This window comes from Phascolarctos cinereus, unplaced genomic scaffold, assembly GCF_003287225.1.
Source record: "Phascolarctos cinereus isolate Bilbo 61053 unplaced genomic scaffold, phaCin_HiC Scaffold_7;HRSCAF=346, whole genome shotgun sequence".
NCBI classification, from domain to species: domain Eukaryota; kingdom Metazoa; phylum Chordata; class Mammalia; order Diprotodontia; family Phascolarctidae; genus Phascolarctos; species Phascolarctos cinereus.
In genome coordinates this window covers 76,906,718-76,929,990 of record NW_027556180.1, presented here as the reverse complement: position 1 = coordinate 76,929,990, position 23,273 = coordinate 76,906,718, and the positions used below count along the sequence as shown (strand labels likewise).

Here is a 23,273-nt window from a genome sequence, read left to right as displayed (position 1 = left end):
TTTAGTTAAAATGCTAGTTTTCATAAACCAGAAAGAAAAGCCCTGAGTGAACTAAATTCTGAATCACCTAAGCCCAGAATTTAGCCTGAGTGCTGGCAAGTCACCTTGGTCAAGACATAAAGTAGTTAGATTAGATCACATTTGGGGTAAGAGTAAGACCCTGGCTATAAAATAAAAGTGAATATTTAAATGAGTGAAAAAAATCCACTTACATACAGTTTTTATTATTGCCAAAATAAATTGTTGTTTTCTCCTATTAGTATAAGCTGAATAATATAAGAAGGCAAACAGCATATACATATGCCAAACTTTAGTAGGCAGACAATGTAAACACAAGGGCATACTTTTTTTCAACCACCTAAATAAAGGACATAAAAATGTTGCTCCAATTTAGAAAAAAGTTTGCTATAACATCCTAATTATTGAAGTTAATGTGTATCATTGCTGGGTATGAAACAATTACTAAATATCCAAAAATCTAACAATTTCACACTTACACTGTGACACTTTTTCTAATGGGCTTCTCATCCAAATCTTCATCTGAGCTGCTGTCAGTTGCATCAGAGTCTAAGCCCTCTTCAACATGAGACAACAACCCTGCAGTCGATAGTGCAAACTTCTGAATTTCTGCAATGGTGCACCTTGCAAAACCATTTTTTGTATCTTTCCACAAATCATTCTCTGAATTAGATATGCAGACTTCTGGTTTAATTTCAGTGCATCTGTGGAAACTATTATCTAGAATTCTGGCAGGTTCATGAAAGATCTTCATTCTTTGGGACTGATGCTTCATAGAGAATTTCATCTGCTGACCACAGTGTTTAACAACATGCTTTGCCAGTAGCATCTGCAAATGTTTCTGAGTTCTTTTGGCCTGGCTAAGGAGAATTTTTTGTGTGCTTACACAATGAAGTAAACGAGCATTCACTTCTTCTTCTTTCTCAGTGGCAGGGGAACTAATAAGTACATTTGTGTGCCCAGGCCAAACTTTCTTTTGAGCACACTGCAAAAGACTCTTTTTACTCTCAGCACCAGAAGCTTTATCCAAAACACCATTTTTCTGGTACCATTTACAGTTTGGAAGCTTTATGTTTTCTACACTACTGACTTTGGTTACATCGGAATCCAAAACACCTGGCAAATCAGCCATACACTGGCTTGTGGTCTCTGATAAAGGTTCCTTTTTGATGCAGTCTTCAGAGTTAGGAGGACAAATTCTACTGAGCCTAATGCTGGTGCCATTCTTCAGCACATTTTTTAGCTTATCGCAATTAGGGTCCCCTAATTTCTTTTGTTTATAATTTTCACTATACATGTTTAATGAAGAATTAGAACTCATTAAAAAGACTGTTTGATAATGTTTTGAAGGCTGAGGAGAGCCAAAGTGTTTTAAATTCACAAAATTAGTATTAAGGCTAGGTTCAGGAGTTGGAAACCCCAGCACTGAGCAATTAATCTGTGCGATAGAGTCTCCCTTTAGTTTTTCTTCAACAGTTCCTGGATTTTCCATACAAAGCACTGTGTCAGATGCCATGGTTCTAGACAAAGAAGATGACAAGTGGATACCACGTCCCTTCATTCCAGCCTCTCTCAAAGCTGGGGTCATGGCGACTCCTATGGGTAATTGTAGGAAACCTGGAAATAAAATATGAAAATGAATAATCAAATATTTACACACTTAAACATCATTTTTTCACTAGCTCATAACTTTTCCAGATACAGCAGTACACATTTCTGATTTAAAAGAACAAAATGGAACTCCTTCCCCTTCTAATTCTCCTGCACCCTCGGCTTTTTCTATGTTAATGGCACTTTAAATAGCTCACAAGGGTGGCAATAAGGACAAAAAGTACCATTCCTTCCATAAGACTGAGGCCTTAAACTCCAGATAAAGTTTCAAAGCACCTAGACATTACACACATAGCAGGTACTCAAGAAATATCTAAGTGAATGAATTAATAAATGCCTGAAAGTTAATGTCAAGACTTTTGTATTTAGACAAACTTGTATAAGATACAAAGGAAAAATTTTCTACCTATGAATCTAGGCCCTCACTTTGGACATGATCTGTAATCACACAGTTTCAATAAAGGCTAGAATTAAATACTGTAAAACACACACACACATATGTGTGTGTGTGTGTGTGTGTGTATACACACATACATATATATATATATAAGTGTTTTATTCCTACATTTATCAGTATAATATTCACTTTTAAAACTTATTTTAATCACCTGTACCAACATCTAAAATTCAAACTATTCTATTACAATAGCTATCTGCACTAAACACAAGAGGACTATAAAAATATTCATAACTTAGAAACTATGAACCAATATATTTTAACCTTTAGAAGAAACTCTCCCATTCCATACAGTGTACATACTTTTCTAAACCATATTTAAACAAGAATTTCCTCTACCACATAACCAACAAATGGTCATCTAGCCTTCAACGTTTTCAAATGAAGCAAAACAGACTAACTACTGAGATAGTATCCAGCCTATTTCACTTTTAGACTGCTCTCATTGTTAGGAAGGTTTACATTATATCAAGCTTAAATTTGCCTCTGCAATTTCTACCTATTTGTCCTAGTTCTGCTCTCTGTTGCCAAGAAGAACAATCCATTCACATGATAACCTTTCTAAAAATTAAATGGAGTTGCTACATTCCCCCTTAAGTCTTTCCTTAATATCTCTTAAAAATCCCCAGTTTGTTCAACTGATCCTGACTTGGCAAAAGCTGGAAGCTTTTCATCATTCATGTTGTCTTCCTCTAAATACATTTTCCTTCTCAGAAAGAGTTACTTAAAATCATAAAATATTAGATCTGGAAGGTGCCTAGGTGATTATCTAATCCAACACTTCCATTTTATAGATAAAGAAACTGAAAAACTAGTTGGTTAGTGGCAAACTCGACTAAGAATTTGGGTTTCCTAACTCCTACTCCAGTGAATGCTTTTCACTAATCCACACTGCCTCCATAAGATAGACATAAACACATATTTTAACAGAGTAATGCATCATTATGGTATGAGCTATTACGCTGTGCTCTAGAGGAATTGCTAGACACTGGCATTTTAGAGATGCAAATATCTATGTAGCTTCTTGCCTAATTACTCATTAGAGTACAGGAACACAATAAATATTAATACTTAAGCATATAAACAAGCAAAGGATTATCACCAAAAAAAACTGTTCTGACTTGTAAAGAAGTACAGCTTTAAAAAAAAATTGTCCAGTTACAGCCCCAAACAAAAGAGAAACAAATATTGTGTCATGTATCCAAGAAAACATGTGTAATGATTGAGGGTCCCTACAATGGGTCCCTGCAAATATGAAGGTCTCAAACGATCCAAGATTAAACCTCCACACTGTCTCCTCTGGGACTACTCCAATTCCTACTAGCACTGGTGGTTGGGTTCCCAGTGGGAGTGTTGACTATTACTTCTCTCACCATATTTCAGAAGCATAGCCCATCCATATGCACACCCTGGCATTCTAACCCCTCCTGTACTATCTCCCAAAATCAAAACCACTAATACCTTTAAAGGTGTGCATGTATACACACATATTTGTTTGTATATATGTATATATAATTAACATGATCATCATATATTACTTAAAGGCATATATTATATATAAAGGTATATAATATATGTGTGTATAGGGTTTTACTGAATCTAGGATTTTATAATTCCTCTACATTTAGGCTTTAAAGTAGCAATAAATAAGAGAAAGGTTTAGATTTTGAGTACATATATTCTAAGGCATCAGTTGCCATAGAAAATATTGAGAAAGATTCCTCATGCCCTGGAACATCTGAGTTGCTTTTATTTTCTTATACTTTTAGCATATAAAATAGAGCTAAGAAAAATCTATTTTAAAATGCACATAATCTTATTGTTAAGTAGTGTTAAAATATTCTGACAATGGGTACCTTACAATATATGTGTGTGTATGTATATATCTATATGATCAAAACAAAATCCTCTTATCTATTAATACTCTAAATCATCAATGTAGGGGGATTATAAAATCCTAGATGTGGTAACTCCATTTTATTATATTTTATATCCAAAAATATTCAAGTCCAAATAACCAGTCTTCTAAACATTATAGCTTCTAACTCACGACAGAAAATGCTACCCACATCCAGAGAAAGAAATATGGAGTCTGAATGCAGATCAAAGCATACTATTCTCACTTTTTTTTTCTTTCTCGTGGGTTTTTTCTTTTGTTCTTATTCTTCTTTTACAACATGACTAATGTGGAAATGCTTAATATGATTGTACATGTATAATCTATATCAGATTGCTTCCCGTCTTGGGGGGGAGGGGAGGGAAAAACTTTAGAACTCAATCTTATACATGTGAATGCTAAAAACTATCTTTACATGTAATTGGAAAAATAAAATACTATTAAATGCAAAAAAATTAAAGATGCAAAATGGCAAAAAAAAATCTAGTTTCTACATTAAATAAGAAATAAATGCAGGTTAATAAAATCAGCAGATATTTATTTTTTAAAAGCAACTTCTACCATATGGAAAACTTCTCCAAATCACAAATTCAAAAATTACTAATTTAAACAATTCTAAGTTTCCACCTCATGCAGTAAAGATGACAAAAAAAAAATTATAATCATTGAAGGGGGTGTGAAAGAATGGGTAAACAAATGCACTGTTGATGGACATATGATTTGGTCCAACCATTCTGGAAAGCAATGTGGAACTATACCCCAAAAGACAACAAACTGTGAAAACCATTTGATCCAGCAATACCACTAGCAGGTATGGGCCCCAAAGGGACCAAAGAGGGAAAGGGCCCATATACACAAAAATATTTATAGCAATTCTTTTTGTTGTATCAAAGGCTTGGAAAGAGGCTGCTCATCAACTGAAGATATGTGGTTGCACATAAAATCTGATTTTTCTGGGTTTTTTGTAGATGAGGATGCTCACGCTTATTTGTCAAGTTAAGAATGACCAAAAAACCAACCAATTTCCAAGGTAAGACAAACAAGAAAAGAAGTTCTTTCTTATTTCCTATACATTCTACATCCAGAACAAGTGGTATAATAATGATAACCATAATGTATAAAGTTCCCAAACTGGGAAAAACAAGAAAGGCTTCATGTAAGAGGTAGCAGTTGGGTTGAATTTTGAATAGATAGGATTCCAATAGGCAGAGGTAAAGAGGCAGGGCATTTTAGGCACAGCCAACTTATGCAAAGGCATAAATGTGTAACACAATGTCTTTAATACAGTGTCATTACTGGGAACAACAAATAAGCCTGATCAGTGAGAAACACGTAAACATAGTTCTATAGTGTCATGTTTTCCAGATTTCTTTATAGAACAATTTGGAAAGTCTCAAAACTTACAGCAGTTTGCTTCAGTAATTCGCATGTCCAGGATATAAGCTCAGTTCTTTAAAAGTTTGTAAGTAAGAGTTAATTAGTGAGAAATTTTATATCGAAGAAATTCTTCTGCTTTAAAAAAAATACCTAAAAAAGGAATTCTCTTTGAAACCAAAGGAATTCAATTAAAGATAAAAACAGCTTGGGTGGTCACATAAGACATCAAACAAATCATACTTCAAGTAGAGCTCATTATTTTTCAGTTATCAGTGCATGACTCAAAAATATGACTGAAGGATCAAGTTACCTACTTGATCACCAATGATGGTATGTAAACCTAGATATGGCAAGTTTACATCTTAAAGTACATTGCCATTAGTTCAGCAACATACTTGAATCTCAAATTAATTTCATGTGCCAGAATATGCAGCGTATAGCATCTAAAAATATTACATGTAGGACTCACAGATATGTCTAATAACCACTCAAGAATTAGGGGAGGAGAGCATAGGATTAGGCACAAACGGACCATTAGAATAAACAGGTAATCAGAGTTAATAATAGGTTTTTAAAAGCAGGAGGATTCAAAATTCTCCCCATAACACAATATTTAATAATATTTAACATTTACAAAGTAATATCTAACATCACATAATATCTAACAGCTTCGAGGTTTTCAAGCCACTCTACATATGTTATCATATTTGATCCTCATAATAACCCAGCAAGATAGGTGCTATTTTTATTGATAAGGAAATTGAGACTGAAAGATTAAAAGATTTGCAAAGAGTTACACAGCTAGTTGGGTCTGAGACAGGATTTGAAATCAGATTTTCCTGACTCCAGGTATGACATTCTATCTAATTTACTACCTAGCTTCCCAATTTAAAAAAAGTTCATATCCATTTGCAGGTAAGAAGAAATGCTAGAACACTAAGTAAAATGAAAATAGTTAAGATACTAAAAGTAATTTATTAGTTTAGTGTAAATTTTGAAGTTCACATCACCAAATAGCATTTTATTCACTTCAACATGGTACACTAATACCATGTTTATCTCAGGTGAGTGAGATAAGGTGCTCCATATAAATTAATTTTCCAATTAGCTGAAGCTTTCCCCTCCAAATAACAAATCTTTTTTATAGTTAACCATTTTTATGGAGAATTCATAAAGCATATTCCATGTTTACCTACCATCTTCAACAGAGTATACTTAATAAAATTAAAACGTTTCTTAAACATACAAGAGATATCATGGAGGGAAAAAAAACCAAGATGTGGCAACCAATTATATGTGTGAAGTGAAGGAAAATAAAAAGTTAAAGATGATATCAAGGTTTCAAAATTAGGTGATTGTAAGGGTAACGGAAAGATACTATATGGTCAAAGAATAGCAACAATACAATTCAGAATGGATCAGCTACTGTGGATTACATAAACCTCTATTTTACCAGGATTACTTGGTGAACCCTTCTGGAAATCTTCCAGTTGGGAGCAACCAAACTTGGAGTTCCAAATTTGTGGAGAACGTGTACATCTGTACCAAATCCAGTTCTAACATCCCATCCTGCCAAGGATTTGGGGAGGCACCTTTGGGTATATATTAGCAGAAGATATTCCACGAACAACAAACTCCTATGAATTTTAATACACCACATATAATAGATTATCACCTAAACTACTGATGAGCATGCAGCTAATTCACATCAAGTCTGAAGAGGCCTATGAGTACCAATAAGCCAGAGATACTCAATCACAATTAATAGATCCAGGGGTGTTTATCTATTTCTGCCTTAATCTAGGCAATTAATCTGTTCCCCACCTCCATGTACTCTTTTCTTTCCAGGGCTCTGTTACTACTGGTTTCTTTCCCTGCTGAGATCCTCCTTTTCAGTATTGCTGTTCTGGTGGATTGGTTTGCATGAGTGAAGGGATACCTTGCAGTACAGGATCCCAAAATCCTTTATAGATTGTGCTTGCTTGCTGCCAGGTTTAGGCACTACCGTACTATATAGAAAGCATGTGAGTTTCAAAATGTAGATATAAACGACCAAATGAAACCCATTATCAATAATGGGAAGCATAGGAAAATTCATGGCAATGGGATTGGATGGCTTTGTATCTTTCAAATTATAGATTTTAATGAAACATTATGGTTATGGTAAGTGAAAGCTACCTGTTATTCTAGATTTTTATCCTTCATATATTTCTTCTTTTAACAGAGACAGAAGGAAGTTAATGACTTACCTCTAATACTATCTCCCATCTTATACACATATAATATATATGCCTATGTGTGTATATAGGTATGTATACATACATACATGGTTTGCACATAGTCCATTAAATTATAAGCTCCTTGTGAGTAGGGACTCTTTTTGCCTTTTTCTTGTATCCCCAGAGCTTAGCACAGGTTCTGGAACACAGCAGACACTTAATGAATGTTTATTAACCTGAAGCACTCAACAATAACAGAGAAGTTGGGGAGAACAGTGAGTCTGGTGGGCAAAGGAGGTAGGAGATTATGAGTTGTGGATTGGATATATTGAATTTGGGATGGCAAATGACATCGAGTTTGAAATGTCCAACAGGCAGTTGGTGACGAGGTATTTGTCTAAAAAGAGAGACCAGGGCTGGATATATAGACATGAAGTCATTTGCATAAAAATGACACTTGAACCATGAGAAGCTGATGAGATCACCAATACAGCAAAGAGCAAAGAGGACTCAGGACATAGCCTTAGGTACCCACAGTTATTGGACATGACATTGATGAAGATCCAGCAAAGGAGATCAAGAAAAAATAATCAGATGAGTAGAAGAACCAAGAGACATTAATGTCATGAAAATCTAAAAATCTAGTCACATCATTTCCACCTCCACAATGTCTCTCATAACTATCTTCTTTCTACTGACATGGCCTGCACACTATATCAGACAAGTCCTCAGGACCACTACACTACCTCCCAGTGGGCCCCCTGATTCAGTCCTCCTTTCTCTAATTCAGTCTCCATACAATTGCCAAAATACTATTTCTAAGACACAGGTCTGATGAGGTCATTTCCTTGCTCAAAAACTTTCCAAGCCTCTCCCATTAAAGTATTTCTGGGACAAAATACAAATTCTTCGGCTTGTAAACATTTCAGGACTTTCAGTCTGACTCCAACCCACCTTTCCAATCTGATTTCGCATTACTCCTCTTGATGAACTCTACATTCCAATAAACTACAACAGTTGTTCCTGAACTCAATACTCTTATCTCCCACTTCGATGCATTCACACAGGCAATCCCCCACTATCCACAAAGCATTCAATCTTCCACTCTACCTTGAAAAATCCTTTTCTTCCTCCAAGCCTCCACTCAGGTACTATTTAGTACATGAAAACCCCAGTTATTAGTGTTCTCTCCCTCCCACACTTCATATTCTGCATGAGTTCCTTTTGCATATATTTCGTATATCCCCTAGCAGAGAGTAAGCTCCCTGAGGGTAGGAACTATTTTGTTTTTGTCTTTGAGTTCACAGCATCTAGCTAGGAATGAGACCAAAAAAACACCACATGTCACAACTGTCCATATTCCAAACCACAGACTTTGAAGGAAATCAGTCTATCTTACTAGAAAATTTTGTAAAATTAAAACAGAGACTAAAACCTTCTTGGTATTTAAATAAACATATGCCCTGAAACAACTGAGTAAATGCAAAATAACTTTAGTAAGGAGTATTAACAAACAGCATGAACAGGAAAGGCTTCTCCTAGAAGGTAGCATCTGAGCTGGGAATTCTCAAGAAATCTTTAGAAGGAAGCTAGTGATTCTAAGAGCTAGAAGTAAGGAAGAAGAACACTACAGACATGAGGGCCAGCTCTATTCAAAAGAATGGAAACAGAAGAGAATAGATTTGAAAGGGACCTCAGTTGCCATATAATTCAACCCATATCCAAATCTCTTCTATAATACACAGAACTTGTGGTCATCCAGCCTTTGCTTGAAGAACTCCAAAAAAGAGCAACCCACTACCTCCTGAGGTGGTCCATTTCACTTTTGGGCAGCTGTATTTGTTAGGACACAGGTAGATGGCTACAATGGACAGAGTGCTATACCTGGAGTCAGAAAGACCTGAGCTCAAATCTAGCTTTAGACATTTACTAGCTATGTGACCTTGGGCAAGTCATTTAGCCTGTGTTTGCTTCAGTTTTCTCATCTGTAAAATGGATATAATAACAGCACCTATCTCTCAAGGTTGTTGTAAGGATAAAATAATAATATCTGTAAAGCACTTTGCAAATCTTAAAACAATACATAAATACTAGTTATTATTATGATTAATATCATTCTCAAATTTGCTTCTTTGAAACTTTTACCCATTGTTTCTGTCCTCCAGGGCCAAAAGAAAAAATCCAATCTATCTTCCACATGACAGCCCTTCAAATTCTTTAACAGAGATATCATGTGCTCTCTCTGGGCTAAAAATCCCTGGTTCTTCATATGATATGGACTCAAGGTGGAAGAAGTCAGAGTACTCTGGTTTAAATCTCAGCTCTGTCACTACATGTGTGATATTAGGCAAGTCACTTAACTTTTCCAGGCTTCAATTTCTTCTAGAAAATGGCAGCTTTGGACTAGACAACTCTAAGATACCTTTCCAGCTTTAGATGTGTAAGTGTTAAAGTGGTTAGAAATGAGAACAAGAGGAGAAGTGATTTTCATCTTAGCATGTGTTAACTCTGAACCACAGGAACAAGGGGATCAAGAACTAAGAATTTGCCTACCACAGCATGAAAGAAGAAACAGTTGCTCAGACCTCTACCCTCCAGGTTCTGTGATAACTTAACACCATGTCTAGAATTGGGGAATAGTGAAGGGCAAATAGCAATAACCAGGACCTACACTATGGCTGTGGCTGCAGGAAGAAAAAGAAATAAAATGAAAACTAACAAGTTTCAGCTACAGATCAAATAAATAGATCAAAGCAGAGAGCAGAAAGGTGTCTATATTTCAACAGAATTTGATTAAGACACCAACAAACCATATTTGAGTATACACTTTGTTTATAATCTTCCAGTTAGAAAGCTTTATGAAACCTACTGTTAAGTGTCAAAGATATAAATCTAAATTGCTTGAGATCAGAGACAAGTGTCCTGTTTCTCTGAAGGTTGTAGAAAAGCCTTGCACATAGAAGCCATCTGATACATATTTACTTGTTTAATTCTTAATCTCTTATTCAAGCAACTTTTATTTTAAAGACTTTCCCACCACTATTAGACATGCTTGTTTTTTGCCCAACATAGATGGGTTTTTTTTCACATCACTACTTTTTCTACGTTAAAAGGAAAAGAAGGCTTTGTCTTCAGGACACAGTGTCTATAAATACTTCAAATTAAGTTTTTTGTTTAAAAGCAAACATGATCCAGAAGTCAGCTGATCAATATTCCACAGGACCATATCAAGTTACAAATGACCGGGCAGAGAAATACCACATTCCCTTTCCGCCAAACCTTTTAAGTTCAAGAAAGACAAAAAAGAGAATGACTGTAACGAAAACCAAACACCACCTTGTTAATTTAGTATACATTCTTAAGCTTGTGGTAGTGTTCTAGTTCATAGAATTTGGAGCTATCGGTGTTCATCTAGTCCTATACCTTCCTTTTTACATATGAGAACACTGAGACACAAGTGGTGAAGCAACGTCTCCAAAGTCTCACAGGTGGAGACTTTGCAGAACTAATAATGCACAAGCATAACTAATTCAAGCTCAGATCCGTTGACTCTAAATCCAGGCAACTTTCCACTACCACACAATGAAGGACAAAAACTTCTACCAAAACAATGGAAGATAGTTGAGTAAAGTTTTAATATCCTAGATTAGCAGCGAGTTCAGACTTATTCTCCCTCTTTGGAGGGGAGTTGGGGGGGGCGGGGAGTGGAACGCTAACTTTACTACTGTATCCACTTCCAAATACAGTCTCAGTTCCCTCAACAATTCCAGCTTCATCATTCCATCCTCTTAGGGGTGCGCGGGGTTAGTCCACTTTGGGTTACTTTTACACACACACACACACACACACACACACACAAAATCACTACAGCCACGGCTACACCCGTCTTAAAAAGGAATCCAGGACGGTGGGAGCGAGAGGATGCAAGGGTGGTACCAAGGCAGGAAAACGGAGGGGGAAAATACAACCCACGCGGTCTTCCCTTTGCGCACGCGCTAACCAAAACAAAAGCGAGGCGGGACAGACCACGCCCCTCCCCCACGTGACCTACGGCCAGGCCCGTCCCCGGCTCTCAGCCCCGCCCTCCTCTCTTTCCCTCCTCCCTCGTCCCCTCCCCTCAGGCTGTCCCCAGGCTGTTCGGTTTTGGCCGTTTAAATTGGGCTCCGGTCCCGACCCCTCCCCGTGAGCGCGAGCTTCTGCCGGGGACTTAGTGACTAACAGCCCGAGAAAGCTCGGGGGTTGGTCGGGTGGTCCCCCGCCGGGGGGCCAGCGCTGTTCCTGCCCCCCACCGCCCACCGCCCCTCCCCGCGCTGCGGTCCCCGGCTCCGGGCGCTCCCCGCGCCCCCAGGGACGCCAGAACCCGCTCCCCTTCAGCCCGCCGCGGAGACCCCAACCACTCGCCTGCTGGGGCGTCCCCGCTTCCCGCCGCCACCGCAGCACCGTCGGTCCGGCCGTGGTGAGGGCTGCTGAGGTGGTCCCTGGCCGCCCGCCGCCTGCCCGCCTCCCCCTGGCCCGGGGCGTCGCCAACTCTTCTCCTCAGCTCGCCCCGGCCGCCGCCGCGGTTTAACAGTCCGCTGGCTGCCCGCAGCTCAGTACGGCTCGGGGGATGGAACCCTGCCGGGGGAGGCGGGGCCGGGCGCGGAGCCAGCCAATCCCAGAGGGGAGGGGGCCGCACTATGCAAATTGAGGGCGGTGAGAGGTGGGGAAACCCCCGGGAAGGAGGCGGGACCCGCAGGAAGCGTTTAGCTGCGTTGTGGAAGCGGTCGGGGAGCCCGAATCCAGCTGAGCTCCTCCCCTGCCTTCCCTTCTCCCTCTCCTCCCACCCTCCGCACCATCCCTCCCCTGGTCCGACGCGCAAAAGGCCGAATAGAGTTGCTCCTTGGCCACTGCTTCAGTCCACCGGGTACCCTGAATTGCCCTCCAACCTGTTCACTGTAAAATTAAGGTTTTCACGAAGGGCATCCCAGTTAGGAAAAAGTCAGGGTGAGCGAATTTCCTACCTAGAACTGCATCTCGCTCCCGACCCACGCCATCCCCGGCGCTCACCTGATCGGTTTCAAAAGCAGCTGCCTTTCCCCGTTACACAGTACAAGGCGTCTGAACGCGATTCAAGCCAGCGAGTGCAAAAACTCCGTATCCCCAGACCTGCCTACAGATCCTGAAATCGCCTAACTTCTGCCTCCCTGAGATAGTCTCCTGGGCATAAGGCAATGGAGCTAACTAGATTCTTGTAAAACCAGGAGACTGTCATTTGAGAGTTTTAACCTCTGGATGATAACTGATTTGAACCATAAGAAAGTATGTCAAACTCCCCGCGACAGCGCAGTCGAATAAAAAAGAGATGGTAAATGGAGTGACTTGACCCCGGACATCTAATAAATATCTCAGTTTGGGGGCCTGGTCCTATACTCCACTAAACTATACTTCTGCGTTTTTCCAACCCAGAATTTTTTTCGGGTTGATTATTCTTTCGCTACGCTAAATATGTTAATGTCGGACCTGTGATTTCACTGATACTAAGGGGCTGGTTTTGGTTTGGAGTTTTTGCCCTGACCAAAGGTTTCTTTGGTTTAGAGAACTAGACCGAAGCAGATTGGAAACTGTTCTACAATTAATAGTGTTAGAGTTGCCTCAGGCTTCGAGGGGTTAAGTGGTTAGCCCAGGGTCACAAAACCTGTATTAGAAGTAGAACTTAAATCCTGTCATCCTAGCTCCAAGGCTGGCTTTCAGGTTCCAGGAGAGTAGATTGTACTTGTATTCCTTAAGCGCGGAACCTAACACGCTATGGCTTAATAAGTGTTTGTTGATTGATTGATTGATATATCAGACTGCCTCTTTAAGACAGCGGAATTATACAATGCCTCCTTAAATACCAAATTTACACCGAATGCACTTGAAAAAATGAAGCTAATATGGATTTTACATTGAGGGTAACGATCAACTCCAGTTGTCTCTGCAGCTACATTAACCTAACAAAACTGTGAGAAAGACCCAGGGAAGGGATTTATGATAAAGGAGCATAATACAAAAGACTGAAGGGTTATGATAAATGGAAAATGGGCAGATTAACCTATAAAGAATAGATTGTGTACTTTATAATCATTTGAAACTTTTGTCATCTTTACTTTTGGAGGGAGTCCAGATTTTGTTGTTGTTGTTGTTGTTGTTGTTGTTTTGGTATAGGGAATTCCCTCTACAAATGCAGATTCACAGCTTTCTGCAATTTTTAATGTTGGAGCTGCCTGATGGCATTGAGAAGTTAAGTGATTTGAGCAGGGTCACAGCCTGTATGTCAGACCTGAATTTAATGGTGAAAATAAAAGTTATGAAAATTATTTCATCAATCATATATGGCATTGTGCAATAAAGAAAAAGTTTCCAAAAACTGATTTATTAGGGCCAAAAAATTCGGGCAATGCTTCGTAGTGTGAGTAATCAATGAATAAGACATTTATTTATTACCTTCTATGTACTAGGTACTGTAAGTACATAAATCAGCATAAGACTGGGTCCTTTCCCTTTGAGAGCTTATCACCTACTTGGGCAAATAAAATGCAAACACTTGAAAAGATAAGTAAAAATAACAAGGCAAAAAATGGTTGGTGCCAAATGAATGAGAGAAATAATGAGTACTACAGGAATACAAGGGAAGGAAATAACATAGGTTTCTAACTGCACTAATAGAAGGAATAACCAAATCATGGATTTGTTTAAATATTTGGGAAATTAAAAAGAAAACCTCAGTTTCTAAAATATACATAAAGCAGAGCCTCCTACTACTACATTTAGATCTATTGAGAATCTTAGAGGAAGGATTTGGGTAGAAATGCAGAATACCTGAAGTGTATTGAATAGTCAATAATTTGCATGTTGAAAACTGTCATTTAGATCTAAGTATCATAGTTCCTCCCCCTTCCTTCAATACTTTCTGGTTCATCCCAGAAAACCATACTGGGATTATTCATATTAAAAAGCCCATTTATTAACCATCTCCTCAGTGTACTCTAGCCTCTGGCCAACTGTCTCCATCATTCCTCTCCTTCCTCCTCACCCTTCCTCTTACGTATAATATCTCACATATCTATAGCTTTACATTTTAAAAATGCTTTGTATATATATTACCTTACTTGACCTTCAGTACAAGATGGAGAAACTGAGACTCAGAAATGTTGAGCATTTGCCCACAAGCACATAGATTAAGTGAGAGAACTGATGCTCTAATTCCAAATCCATGCTCTTTCCATTACACAATGATCCAAGTTGATTTATTAGCAGTGTATATGCCAGGACTCAAAGTGAAGTCTTTGAACTCAAAGTTTTATGCTCTGCCCGTCTTCTCATATTAAGAAGTAATTTTAGCTCCTTGCTTCTATAGCCAGATTTCAAAGTGAGTAGGGAGGCAGTAAATCTTAACGGTGTAAAAAGATGATATGAGAGTGGAGAAAGTGATCATCAAGGAATCCTTTATACCAGCACACCCACCTAGTTCCAGAGGCTCACAACCGTAGCAACATATTTGACTTCTATCTTTTCATTGCTTCCCATGCGCAATCCATCACCTAACTTTGCTAATTGTTTTCTTTTCTCGTAGATTTTCTCATTTTGCCTTTCTGCAAACACTCTGCTAAATCCAGCCTTCATCAATTTACTTCCTTCCAATTTATTTCAATAGACCTTAGCCTGTTTCCTTGCCCCTGGTCTCTTTCCTGCTTTTTATCCTTCATATATCCTTGAGGGCAACTGACCCTCTAGGTGAGTTAGGGGGATGTCTACTCCAAGCATGTGAAGGGGGGAATGAGTAGATGAAAACAATTTGTTCCAACAGCCAAGAAGTAGATTGAAGCAATTGCTTTGGATAGCTTAGAACTGGGCAGACTTCAAAGATTCCAAGGTCATCCACTATATCCTGGGTCATCACCAGTCACCTCGACTTTTGTTTTGCCATTAGACTTTGATGACTGGAAGAGAGAGGCTGATGACTTTGTGAAACTCCAATTCACCCAAAAGTCAAGACATCATCCTATGATGTCATTGGTCCTCTTAGAAAATAAAGAATGGGGGCAGCTAGGTGGATAGAGTATTGGCCCTGAAGTCAGGAGGACTTGAGTTCAAATATGACCTCAGATCAAACACCTGACACGCACTAGCTGTGTGACCATGGGCAAGTCACTTAGCCCCAGTTGCCTCAAAAAAAAGAGAGAGAGAAAGGAAGGAAGGAAGGAAGGAAGGAAGGAAGGAAGGAAGGAAGGAAGGAAGGAAGGAAGGAAGGAAGGAAGGAAGGAAGGAAGGAAGGAAGAAAGAACAACATCTTCAAAGATGCATATAGGCTGTATATGTGCATATTATACATGCATACACATGTGTATATGCACACGTAAGCAGCCTATATACACATGTGTATGCATATATAATATAAAATATATATTGAAATAGGAGATTAGCTTTCCTCAGACAAAACCTTTTCAGGACTCAATAAATAGGCCGGAATAGCGCATACATTGAATCAAAAATTTTCTAGACCTACTGCCATCGCTACTACAGAAAGAACTTTCTATACTTCTTCTTGGGCTCAAGGAAGATCAGCTTTATTTGTTATCATTCCCACTGATGATAATTCCTAAAGAACAGGTGTAATCACATAGCTCTTCTGCTCAAAAACCTCCAGTGGTTCCCTATTGCCTCTAAGATCACACAAACTCCTTTGTTAGCCATCAGAAGCTCCTCCCAATATTGTACCAGCTCACCTTCCCAGGTTTATTAAGTGTTACTTCCCCTCACTTACTCTACAATCTAGTCAAACTGACTTGCTCTTCCTCATACATGACCTTCTATCTCCTGCCCCCAAACCTAAAATGAGTTCCCTCCCTACCTTCACTTCTTAGGTTCTCCAGCTTCCTTCAAAGTTCAGCTCAAGCACCACCTTCTCCATGATGTCTTTTCTGATTCCCCAACTATTAATATTTTACTCCAATAATATTGTATTTACTTATATATGTCTTTGTATCTGGAGCATTTAGCACAGTGCCTAGAACCTAGTAGGTGCTTAATACATGCAGGCAACTGGTGGCACATTAGATAGAGCGCTAGGCCTGGAGGCAGGGAGGAGACCTGAGTTCGAATGTGAAATCAGATACTTTGCCTCTGTGTGATCCTGGGCAGGTCACTTGACCTCTGTCTCCCTTTGTTTCCTCAACTGTAAAATGAGGATAATAATAGCACCTACTTTGCAGGTGAGGATCAAATGAGATAATATTTGTAAAGTGCTTAACACAGTACCTGGCACATAGTAAATGCCATATTTAATAAATGCTTCTCTTTCTTTTCCCTTCCTCCTAGTAAATGCTTGTTGATTTTATGAACATATTGTTTCTAGAGAGAATGTAAGCTCCTTGAGGAAAAGCTCTGTTTCATTTTTGTCTTTCTATTACCAGTGCTTAGGATATTGCTTGGTGCTCAAAAAATGTTTGCTAATAGATTGACAATCCCATGCTCATTTCTACATCTGTGTTTACATATTACCTGCCCTATCTTCCATTCACATCTCTGATGATACCATGATTTCACTTATATTTATCTAAGAGCTTAGCTCGAAACTCACATTCACCTAGAAGAACTTTTTATAACCCTACTGCCTTTATCCATTTCACTCTGGAATGTTAACTACCAATTAGTCATTATTTTCATAGTTGATATGTATAAATCTGTTTTAGTGTATTAAATTACTAAACAGAGAATGACTCAACCTATATCTGAAACTGTTCCTGCTAGTTGCCATGTTTCTCCAACTCATGTTAATAAAATAAACTGTTATGATTTTATTTTCTGATTGTTTTACATTAGTCCTGTTCTTAATTCATTTAGCCAAATGGGGGGTGGGGGAAGAGAGAAGAAGAGAGAATCTCTCTTAAAGAAACAGTACACCTTGGTCTAGCCATTCCATATATTAAACTGTATTATAAAGCAGCAATCATCAAAACTACTTGGTACTGGCTAAGAAATAGAGTGGTGCATCAGTGGAATAGGTTAGGTATGCTAGACACAGTAGTCAATGACTATAGTAATTTACTATTGATAAACCCAAATACCCCAGCTTCTGGGATAAAAACTCACTATTTGACAAAAACTGCGGGGAAAACTGGAAAAGAGTATGGCAGAAACTAAGCATAGACCAAAATCTCACACCATATACCAAAATAAAGTCAAAATAGGTTCATGATTTAAATATAAAGGCTGATACTATAAGCAAACTGGGAGAGCAAGGAATAGTTTACCTGCCAGATTTATGGATAAATGTTATGTTATATTGTTTATGTTATGACCAAACAGGAGATAGAAAACATTATGAAATGCAAAGTGGATAATTTTGATTACATTAAATTGAAAAGGTTTTGCACAAACAAAGCCAATGCAACCAAGATTAGGAGGGAAGCAGAAAACTGGGAAAGAATTTTTACAACCAGTGTCTCTGATCAGGGCCTCATTTCTAAATTATATAGTGAACTAAGTCAAATTTATAAGAGTACAAGTCATTCCCCAATTGATAAATGGTCAAAGAATATGTACAGGCAGTTCTCAGATGAAGAAATTAAAGCCATCTATAGTCATATGAAAAGATGCTCTAAATCACTATTGATTAGAGAAATGCAAATCAAAACAACTCTGAGGTACCACATCACACCTATCAAATCAGCCAACATGACAAAACAGGAAAACGATAAAGGTTGGACAAGATATGGGAAAATCAGAACACTAATGCATTGTTAGTGGAGTTGTGAAATGATCCAACCATTTTGGAGAGCAATTTGGAACTATGCCCAAAGGGCTATAAAAGTGTTCATACCCTTTAACCCAGCAATAGCACTTCTAGGGCTATATCCCAAAGAGATCACAAAAATGGGAAAAGGACCCACATATATAAAAATATTTATAGCAGCTCTTTTTGTGGTGGCAAAGAATTGGAAATTGAGAGGAGGCCCATCAACTGAGGAATGGCTGAACAAGTTGTGGTAAATGAATGTAATGGAATATTATTGTGCTACAAGAAATGATGAGCAGGCTGACTTCAGAAAAATCTGGAAAGACTTGTATGGTCTGATGCTGAGTGAAGTGAGCAGAACCAGGAGAATGCTATACACAGTAACAACCATGCTGTTCGATGACTAACTTTGATAGACTTAGCCCTTCTCAGCAATGCAAGGATTTAAGACATCTCCAAAAGTCTTGGGAAATGCTATCCACATCCAGAGAAAGAACTATGGAGTTTGAATGCAGACTGAAGCATACTATTTGGTACTTTTTCCTTCTGTTTTGTTTTGTTTCCTTTCTTGTGGTTCCTCCTATTGGTTCTAATTCTTCCTAAAACATGACTAATGTGAAAACATGTTTAGTAGGAGTGTATATAGATAGCCTACATCAGATTGTGTGCCGTCTTGGGGAGGGATGTAGGGAGGGAGGGGGAGAAAAATTTGAAACTCAAAAGCTTATGGAAGTGATTGTTGGTAACTCAAAATAAATTAATAAAAAATAAATTAATTAAATTTTTTAAAAAAGAAACAATACACCTTTACTTTTAGTGCCAGAACATAGCATTACATTTCTACCACAACCTTACTACCTAATATCTCTGGGAACAGACCACTATGTAAAAAGCTATAGGTATAAAGATTGAAGTGTAATTATACATTAATGAGATTAATTTTGCCTTTCAGAAAGGGGGTGGGGGGAGGGAGACAGAGAGACAGAGAGAAACAGACAGAGAGACAGAGAAAGAGAGAGAGAGAGAGAGAGAGAGAGAGAGAGAGAGAGAGAGAGAGAGAGAGAGAGAGAGAGAGAGAGAAAGAGAGAGAGAGAGGGAGGGAGGGAGGGGAGGAATTGGGGTTGGGAAACTCTGCTGACGATGATGTTCATAATGATGCTGCCTCTGTTCAAAAGCTTGTATGATTCAGGGAAATACCTTTAAAACCAGTTAATAAACCAAACTGGAAGCTCAATATCTTGTTATTTTATAGAATAGTCAAATTTGGGTATGAACAACAACAACAAAAAAAAAATAAAACCTACCTTCAAAGATTTGCTGCTTGAAAGGATACCCCACAGGCTCTGAAAGTAATTCTTAGAAAAAGTAAAGTGAATAATGACATCATTAGGACAAATGTTTCCCAATGTGGCTTATCTTTAAGGCAATAATGCTCATTTGGATGTATGAGATCTAGTATATTTTCAAGAAACAGTCACATCAATGTATATCCATACCTCAGCAAAGAGATTTTACTGGATGCAACCATCTCTTTTAAAAATTATCTTATTTTTATTAATACTTTTTTTTCACCATGTGTATTTCTTAAATATCACCTTTCCCTCCACACACAGGGAATCATCCTCCATAGCAAAAAAAAAAAAAGTTCAGCAAAACCAAACACCACATCAACTGTCTCACAATGTATGAAATACTTCTCCATCTTATAATGTATTATATGTCTTACAAATATATCCATAGTCCCCCCTCCCCCAACAAAGAAGAGAGGGAAATGAATCTTTTCAGCTCTCCTCTGGGGTAAAGCCTAGTCATTATAATTTTGCATTCTGTTTCTGTTTGTTTTTTTTCTGTCCATTTATATTGTGATTGTGCATTGTTTTCTTTCTTTTACTTGCTTCATTGCCTCTGTTTCATATGTTTTCTATGCTTCTTTGACTTTTTCACCTTTCATCACTTCTTACAGCACAGTAATATTCCATGACATTCACATGTCACGATTGGTTTCCCACTCCTCAGCAGCAAGCATCTATTTTGTTTGCAGCTCTTTTATACCACAAAAAAAAAGCTTCTATAAACATTTTGCTGTATATGGGACCTTTCTATCTTTGACTTTCCTAGAATACATGTCTAGCAGTGGGAATTCCAGTGCTTAGCACAGTGTCTGCCACATAGTAGGTACTTAATAAATGCTAATTGATTGATTGATTGATTGAGCCAAAGGTTATGGACATTTTAATCACTTTTTAAAAGTACAATTCCAAATCAAAGCAGCCATCTTTAAAAGCTCCACCTCCATCAAAAAAACAAAACAAAACTCTGCTCATCCAGCAAGATAAAGCTTTGTTGAGGTAATTAACAACAGTTATTGGCACTCTTTCAAACATTTGTGAGCACAGTACTTGACATAAGTATTACTCTGATTTATTAGGAATTTGTTTTGTTATGATGCCTTGGGCCAATTTTTCTTCCTGTAGAAACATATCTCTGAAATTATGGAAATCAAAGGAAAAAATGATTTAACCTGCATTTCCAACAGTGCTTTTGTTCCACATCTGCATCACTTTTCAGATGCAGATTTCCATGGAAGGGGCTTTCAGCTGTTTCTTGTAAGTCGGTGACTGTGTGTTCAGTCTTCACAACTAGTCTATAAATTCTTCTAGGACAAGGATGCTGCCTTCTTGGTGCAGTGCTTTTTTTTCTTCGTTTGTTTTATTTTATTGGTTTTTTCTTTTTTTTTGACGTGTAACTTAGTGGCACAGTGGATAGAATGCCGGGCCTGGTATAAGAAATGCCAGAGTTCAAATCCATCCTCAGATATTTACCAGCTATGTGACTCTAGGCAGGTTGATTTACTTCTGTCTGCCTTAGTTTTCCTCATCTGTAAAATGGTGATAATAGCACCTATTTCTGAGGGTAGTTGTGAGAATAAAATGAAATAATATGTATAGAGTACTTTGCAAACATTAAACCAACACATAAATGCTATTATTATTGTTGTCATTATTATTATTACTTAAAACACATGAAATGTGCACATAACGAACATTGGTCTGTTGTGTTTTGAAAGTAGAGGAAGCCTATCCTTGAATTGAGGTAAACTGACATATGGGATTAGGATTCATATATGGGTTTCAACTGGCAAATTAAGGAGATGGGGATAGGTCATCTGTAGGCACTACCCCTTAGGCAAGAAATTAAAGCAGTGTTCACAACCTTTTTTCATTGCAAGACACATAATTAATTCCTACATTGCAATTCTTACATTTACCACACCACATGTGAGGAGACAGAAAAAATGCCAAGAGACCTGAGGCAGGCCTTCCTTTGAAAAAAAAAATTACATTCGGCTACGCAAGCAGAGATAGAAAATGAAGAAGACAGAAATAGGAGAGAGAGAGAGAGAGAGAGAGAGAGAGAGAGAGAGAGAGAGAGAGAGAGAGAGAGAGAGAGAGAAAATGTAAGAATTATAACTGTGAATTGTACAAGAGGTAAGTTAACTCTTTTTGGAACAATGACTGCTCCAAACCCTTTGTTTTATTCTTTCATCCCCAACTAAACCATGCTCCTCAGTTTCCTAACTGATAATTGATAACTTGCCCTCCTAACTTACTAAAAAGAATGAGGACATCCAACAGGAATTGTTACTCAATTCTTCTCAGTATCATCACTTTCAATGTCCTCTTTTCTAATCATGAAAAAAAAATCTAACTGTTCGCTAAGACCAATTTCCATTCCCAATTAATCAATTTCCTCTAGCAGTTATGCTTTGATTTCATACACCTTCAACCTCTCTCTTTCTATCTATCTACAAACACCCTCAGATTTCACTAAACCTAAAAAAAAAAGAGTCTTTCCTTGATACCTGAACCATGTTCAGTTTCCTACATCCTACATAATTCATTTAAATTCTTGAAAAAGTTGTCTTTGTGCAACATCCTACTATTCTAGAAAGAAATTTAGAATTAATCTGTGAAAGTAGCCTGAAACCTAGAAATTCCACTGCTAAGCATATACCACAAGAAGGTTAATGATACAAAGAAAGGTCCCAAATAGAAAAAAAAACCTGCAACAGCACTTTTTTTTTGGTAGTAACAAAAGATGGGAAACAAAATGGATTCCCATCAACTGAGGAATGCCTTAAAAAAATCCATGATACATGAATGTAATAGAACATACTATTTTATAAGAAATGATTAATATAATGAACATAGAGAAGTGTGAGAAGAGCTACATGAAATGATAAAAATGAGTTAAGTAGAAGTAGGAGATGGAGGTATATGATGATGACTACAGAGAAAAACAATAAAACAATGAAAAGAAAATTCTGTTAAATTATAATGACCAAGCTTGGCCTGAAAAAAAAAAAAGAGATATAAGAAGGCACCTCCCACTCTTCTTTGCAGAGGATACTATGGGTATGGAACACTATAGATAATATCAGAGTTTTTGATGTGTTGGCTAGTTTTACTGTACTGTTTTTTCCTTCTATGTTTATTATTTATTATAAAAGATGGCTCTCTGGAATAGAGTTGGGGTGGTGATGCATTGGTAAATGTACATGATATAAAAACAAAACATATAAATGCATTATCAATTAATTGTATAGAGGAATGATGTGCTGCTTTGACATGGGTTGCTTGAGATGAGAAATATCCTTTCATACTTCCAGAAAGTTGGCAAACTGAGAGAATCTTCTTTCACCTCAAACAGCTAGGAATATGTCAAATAAATTCCAAATAAATAATATAAACAAATAAAAATAAGTAAAATGTAAGATATATAAATAAACAAATAAATGAAATATAAGAAGGAAGAAATTTCCATAAGGATATACACACACACACACACACACACACACACACACACACACATGCAGCCAGCAGAGAGACTAGAGGCTAGTTCCTAATGTAATGAATAAATACTATTAGGTAAGAAAAT

General features: G+C 37.7%; 2 protein-coding genes across 5 annotated transcripts in view; both read right to left on the bottom strand.

Moving 5' to 3' along the window:
• The window catches only part of KANSL1L (KAT8 regulatory NSL complex subunit 1 like), a 141,948-nt gene extending 140,285 nt beyond the window's left edge, over positions 1–1,663 (bottom strand). For 2 of the 3 annotated variants that reach the window (XM_021008773.2, XM_021008777.2), the window contains exon 1: positions 498–1,661. In XM_021008773.2, the coding sequence (XP_020864432.1) occupies positions 498–1,606 (1,109 nt within the window). In that variant the 5' untranslated portion in view covers positions 1,607–1,661. Of the gene's footprint in view, positions 1–497 lie in introns of all 3 variants that reach the window. The other variant, XM_078147388.1, reaches the window with a different exon arrangement.
• Positions 1,664–19,866: 18,203 nt separating this feature from the next.
• ACADL (acyl-CoA dehydrogenase long chain) overlaps positions 19,867–23,273 on the bottom strand; it is a 70,649-nt gene continuing 67,242 nt past the window's right edge. Inside the window, exon 13 of one of the 2 annotated variants that reach the window (XR_013483330.1) lies at positions 19,867–23,045. The gene's annotated coding sequence lies outside the window, so the exon portion shown is untranslated. The remainder of the gene's footprint in view (positions 23,046–23,273) is intronic. The other variant, XR_013483331.1, reaches the window with a different exon arrangement.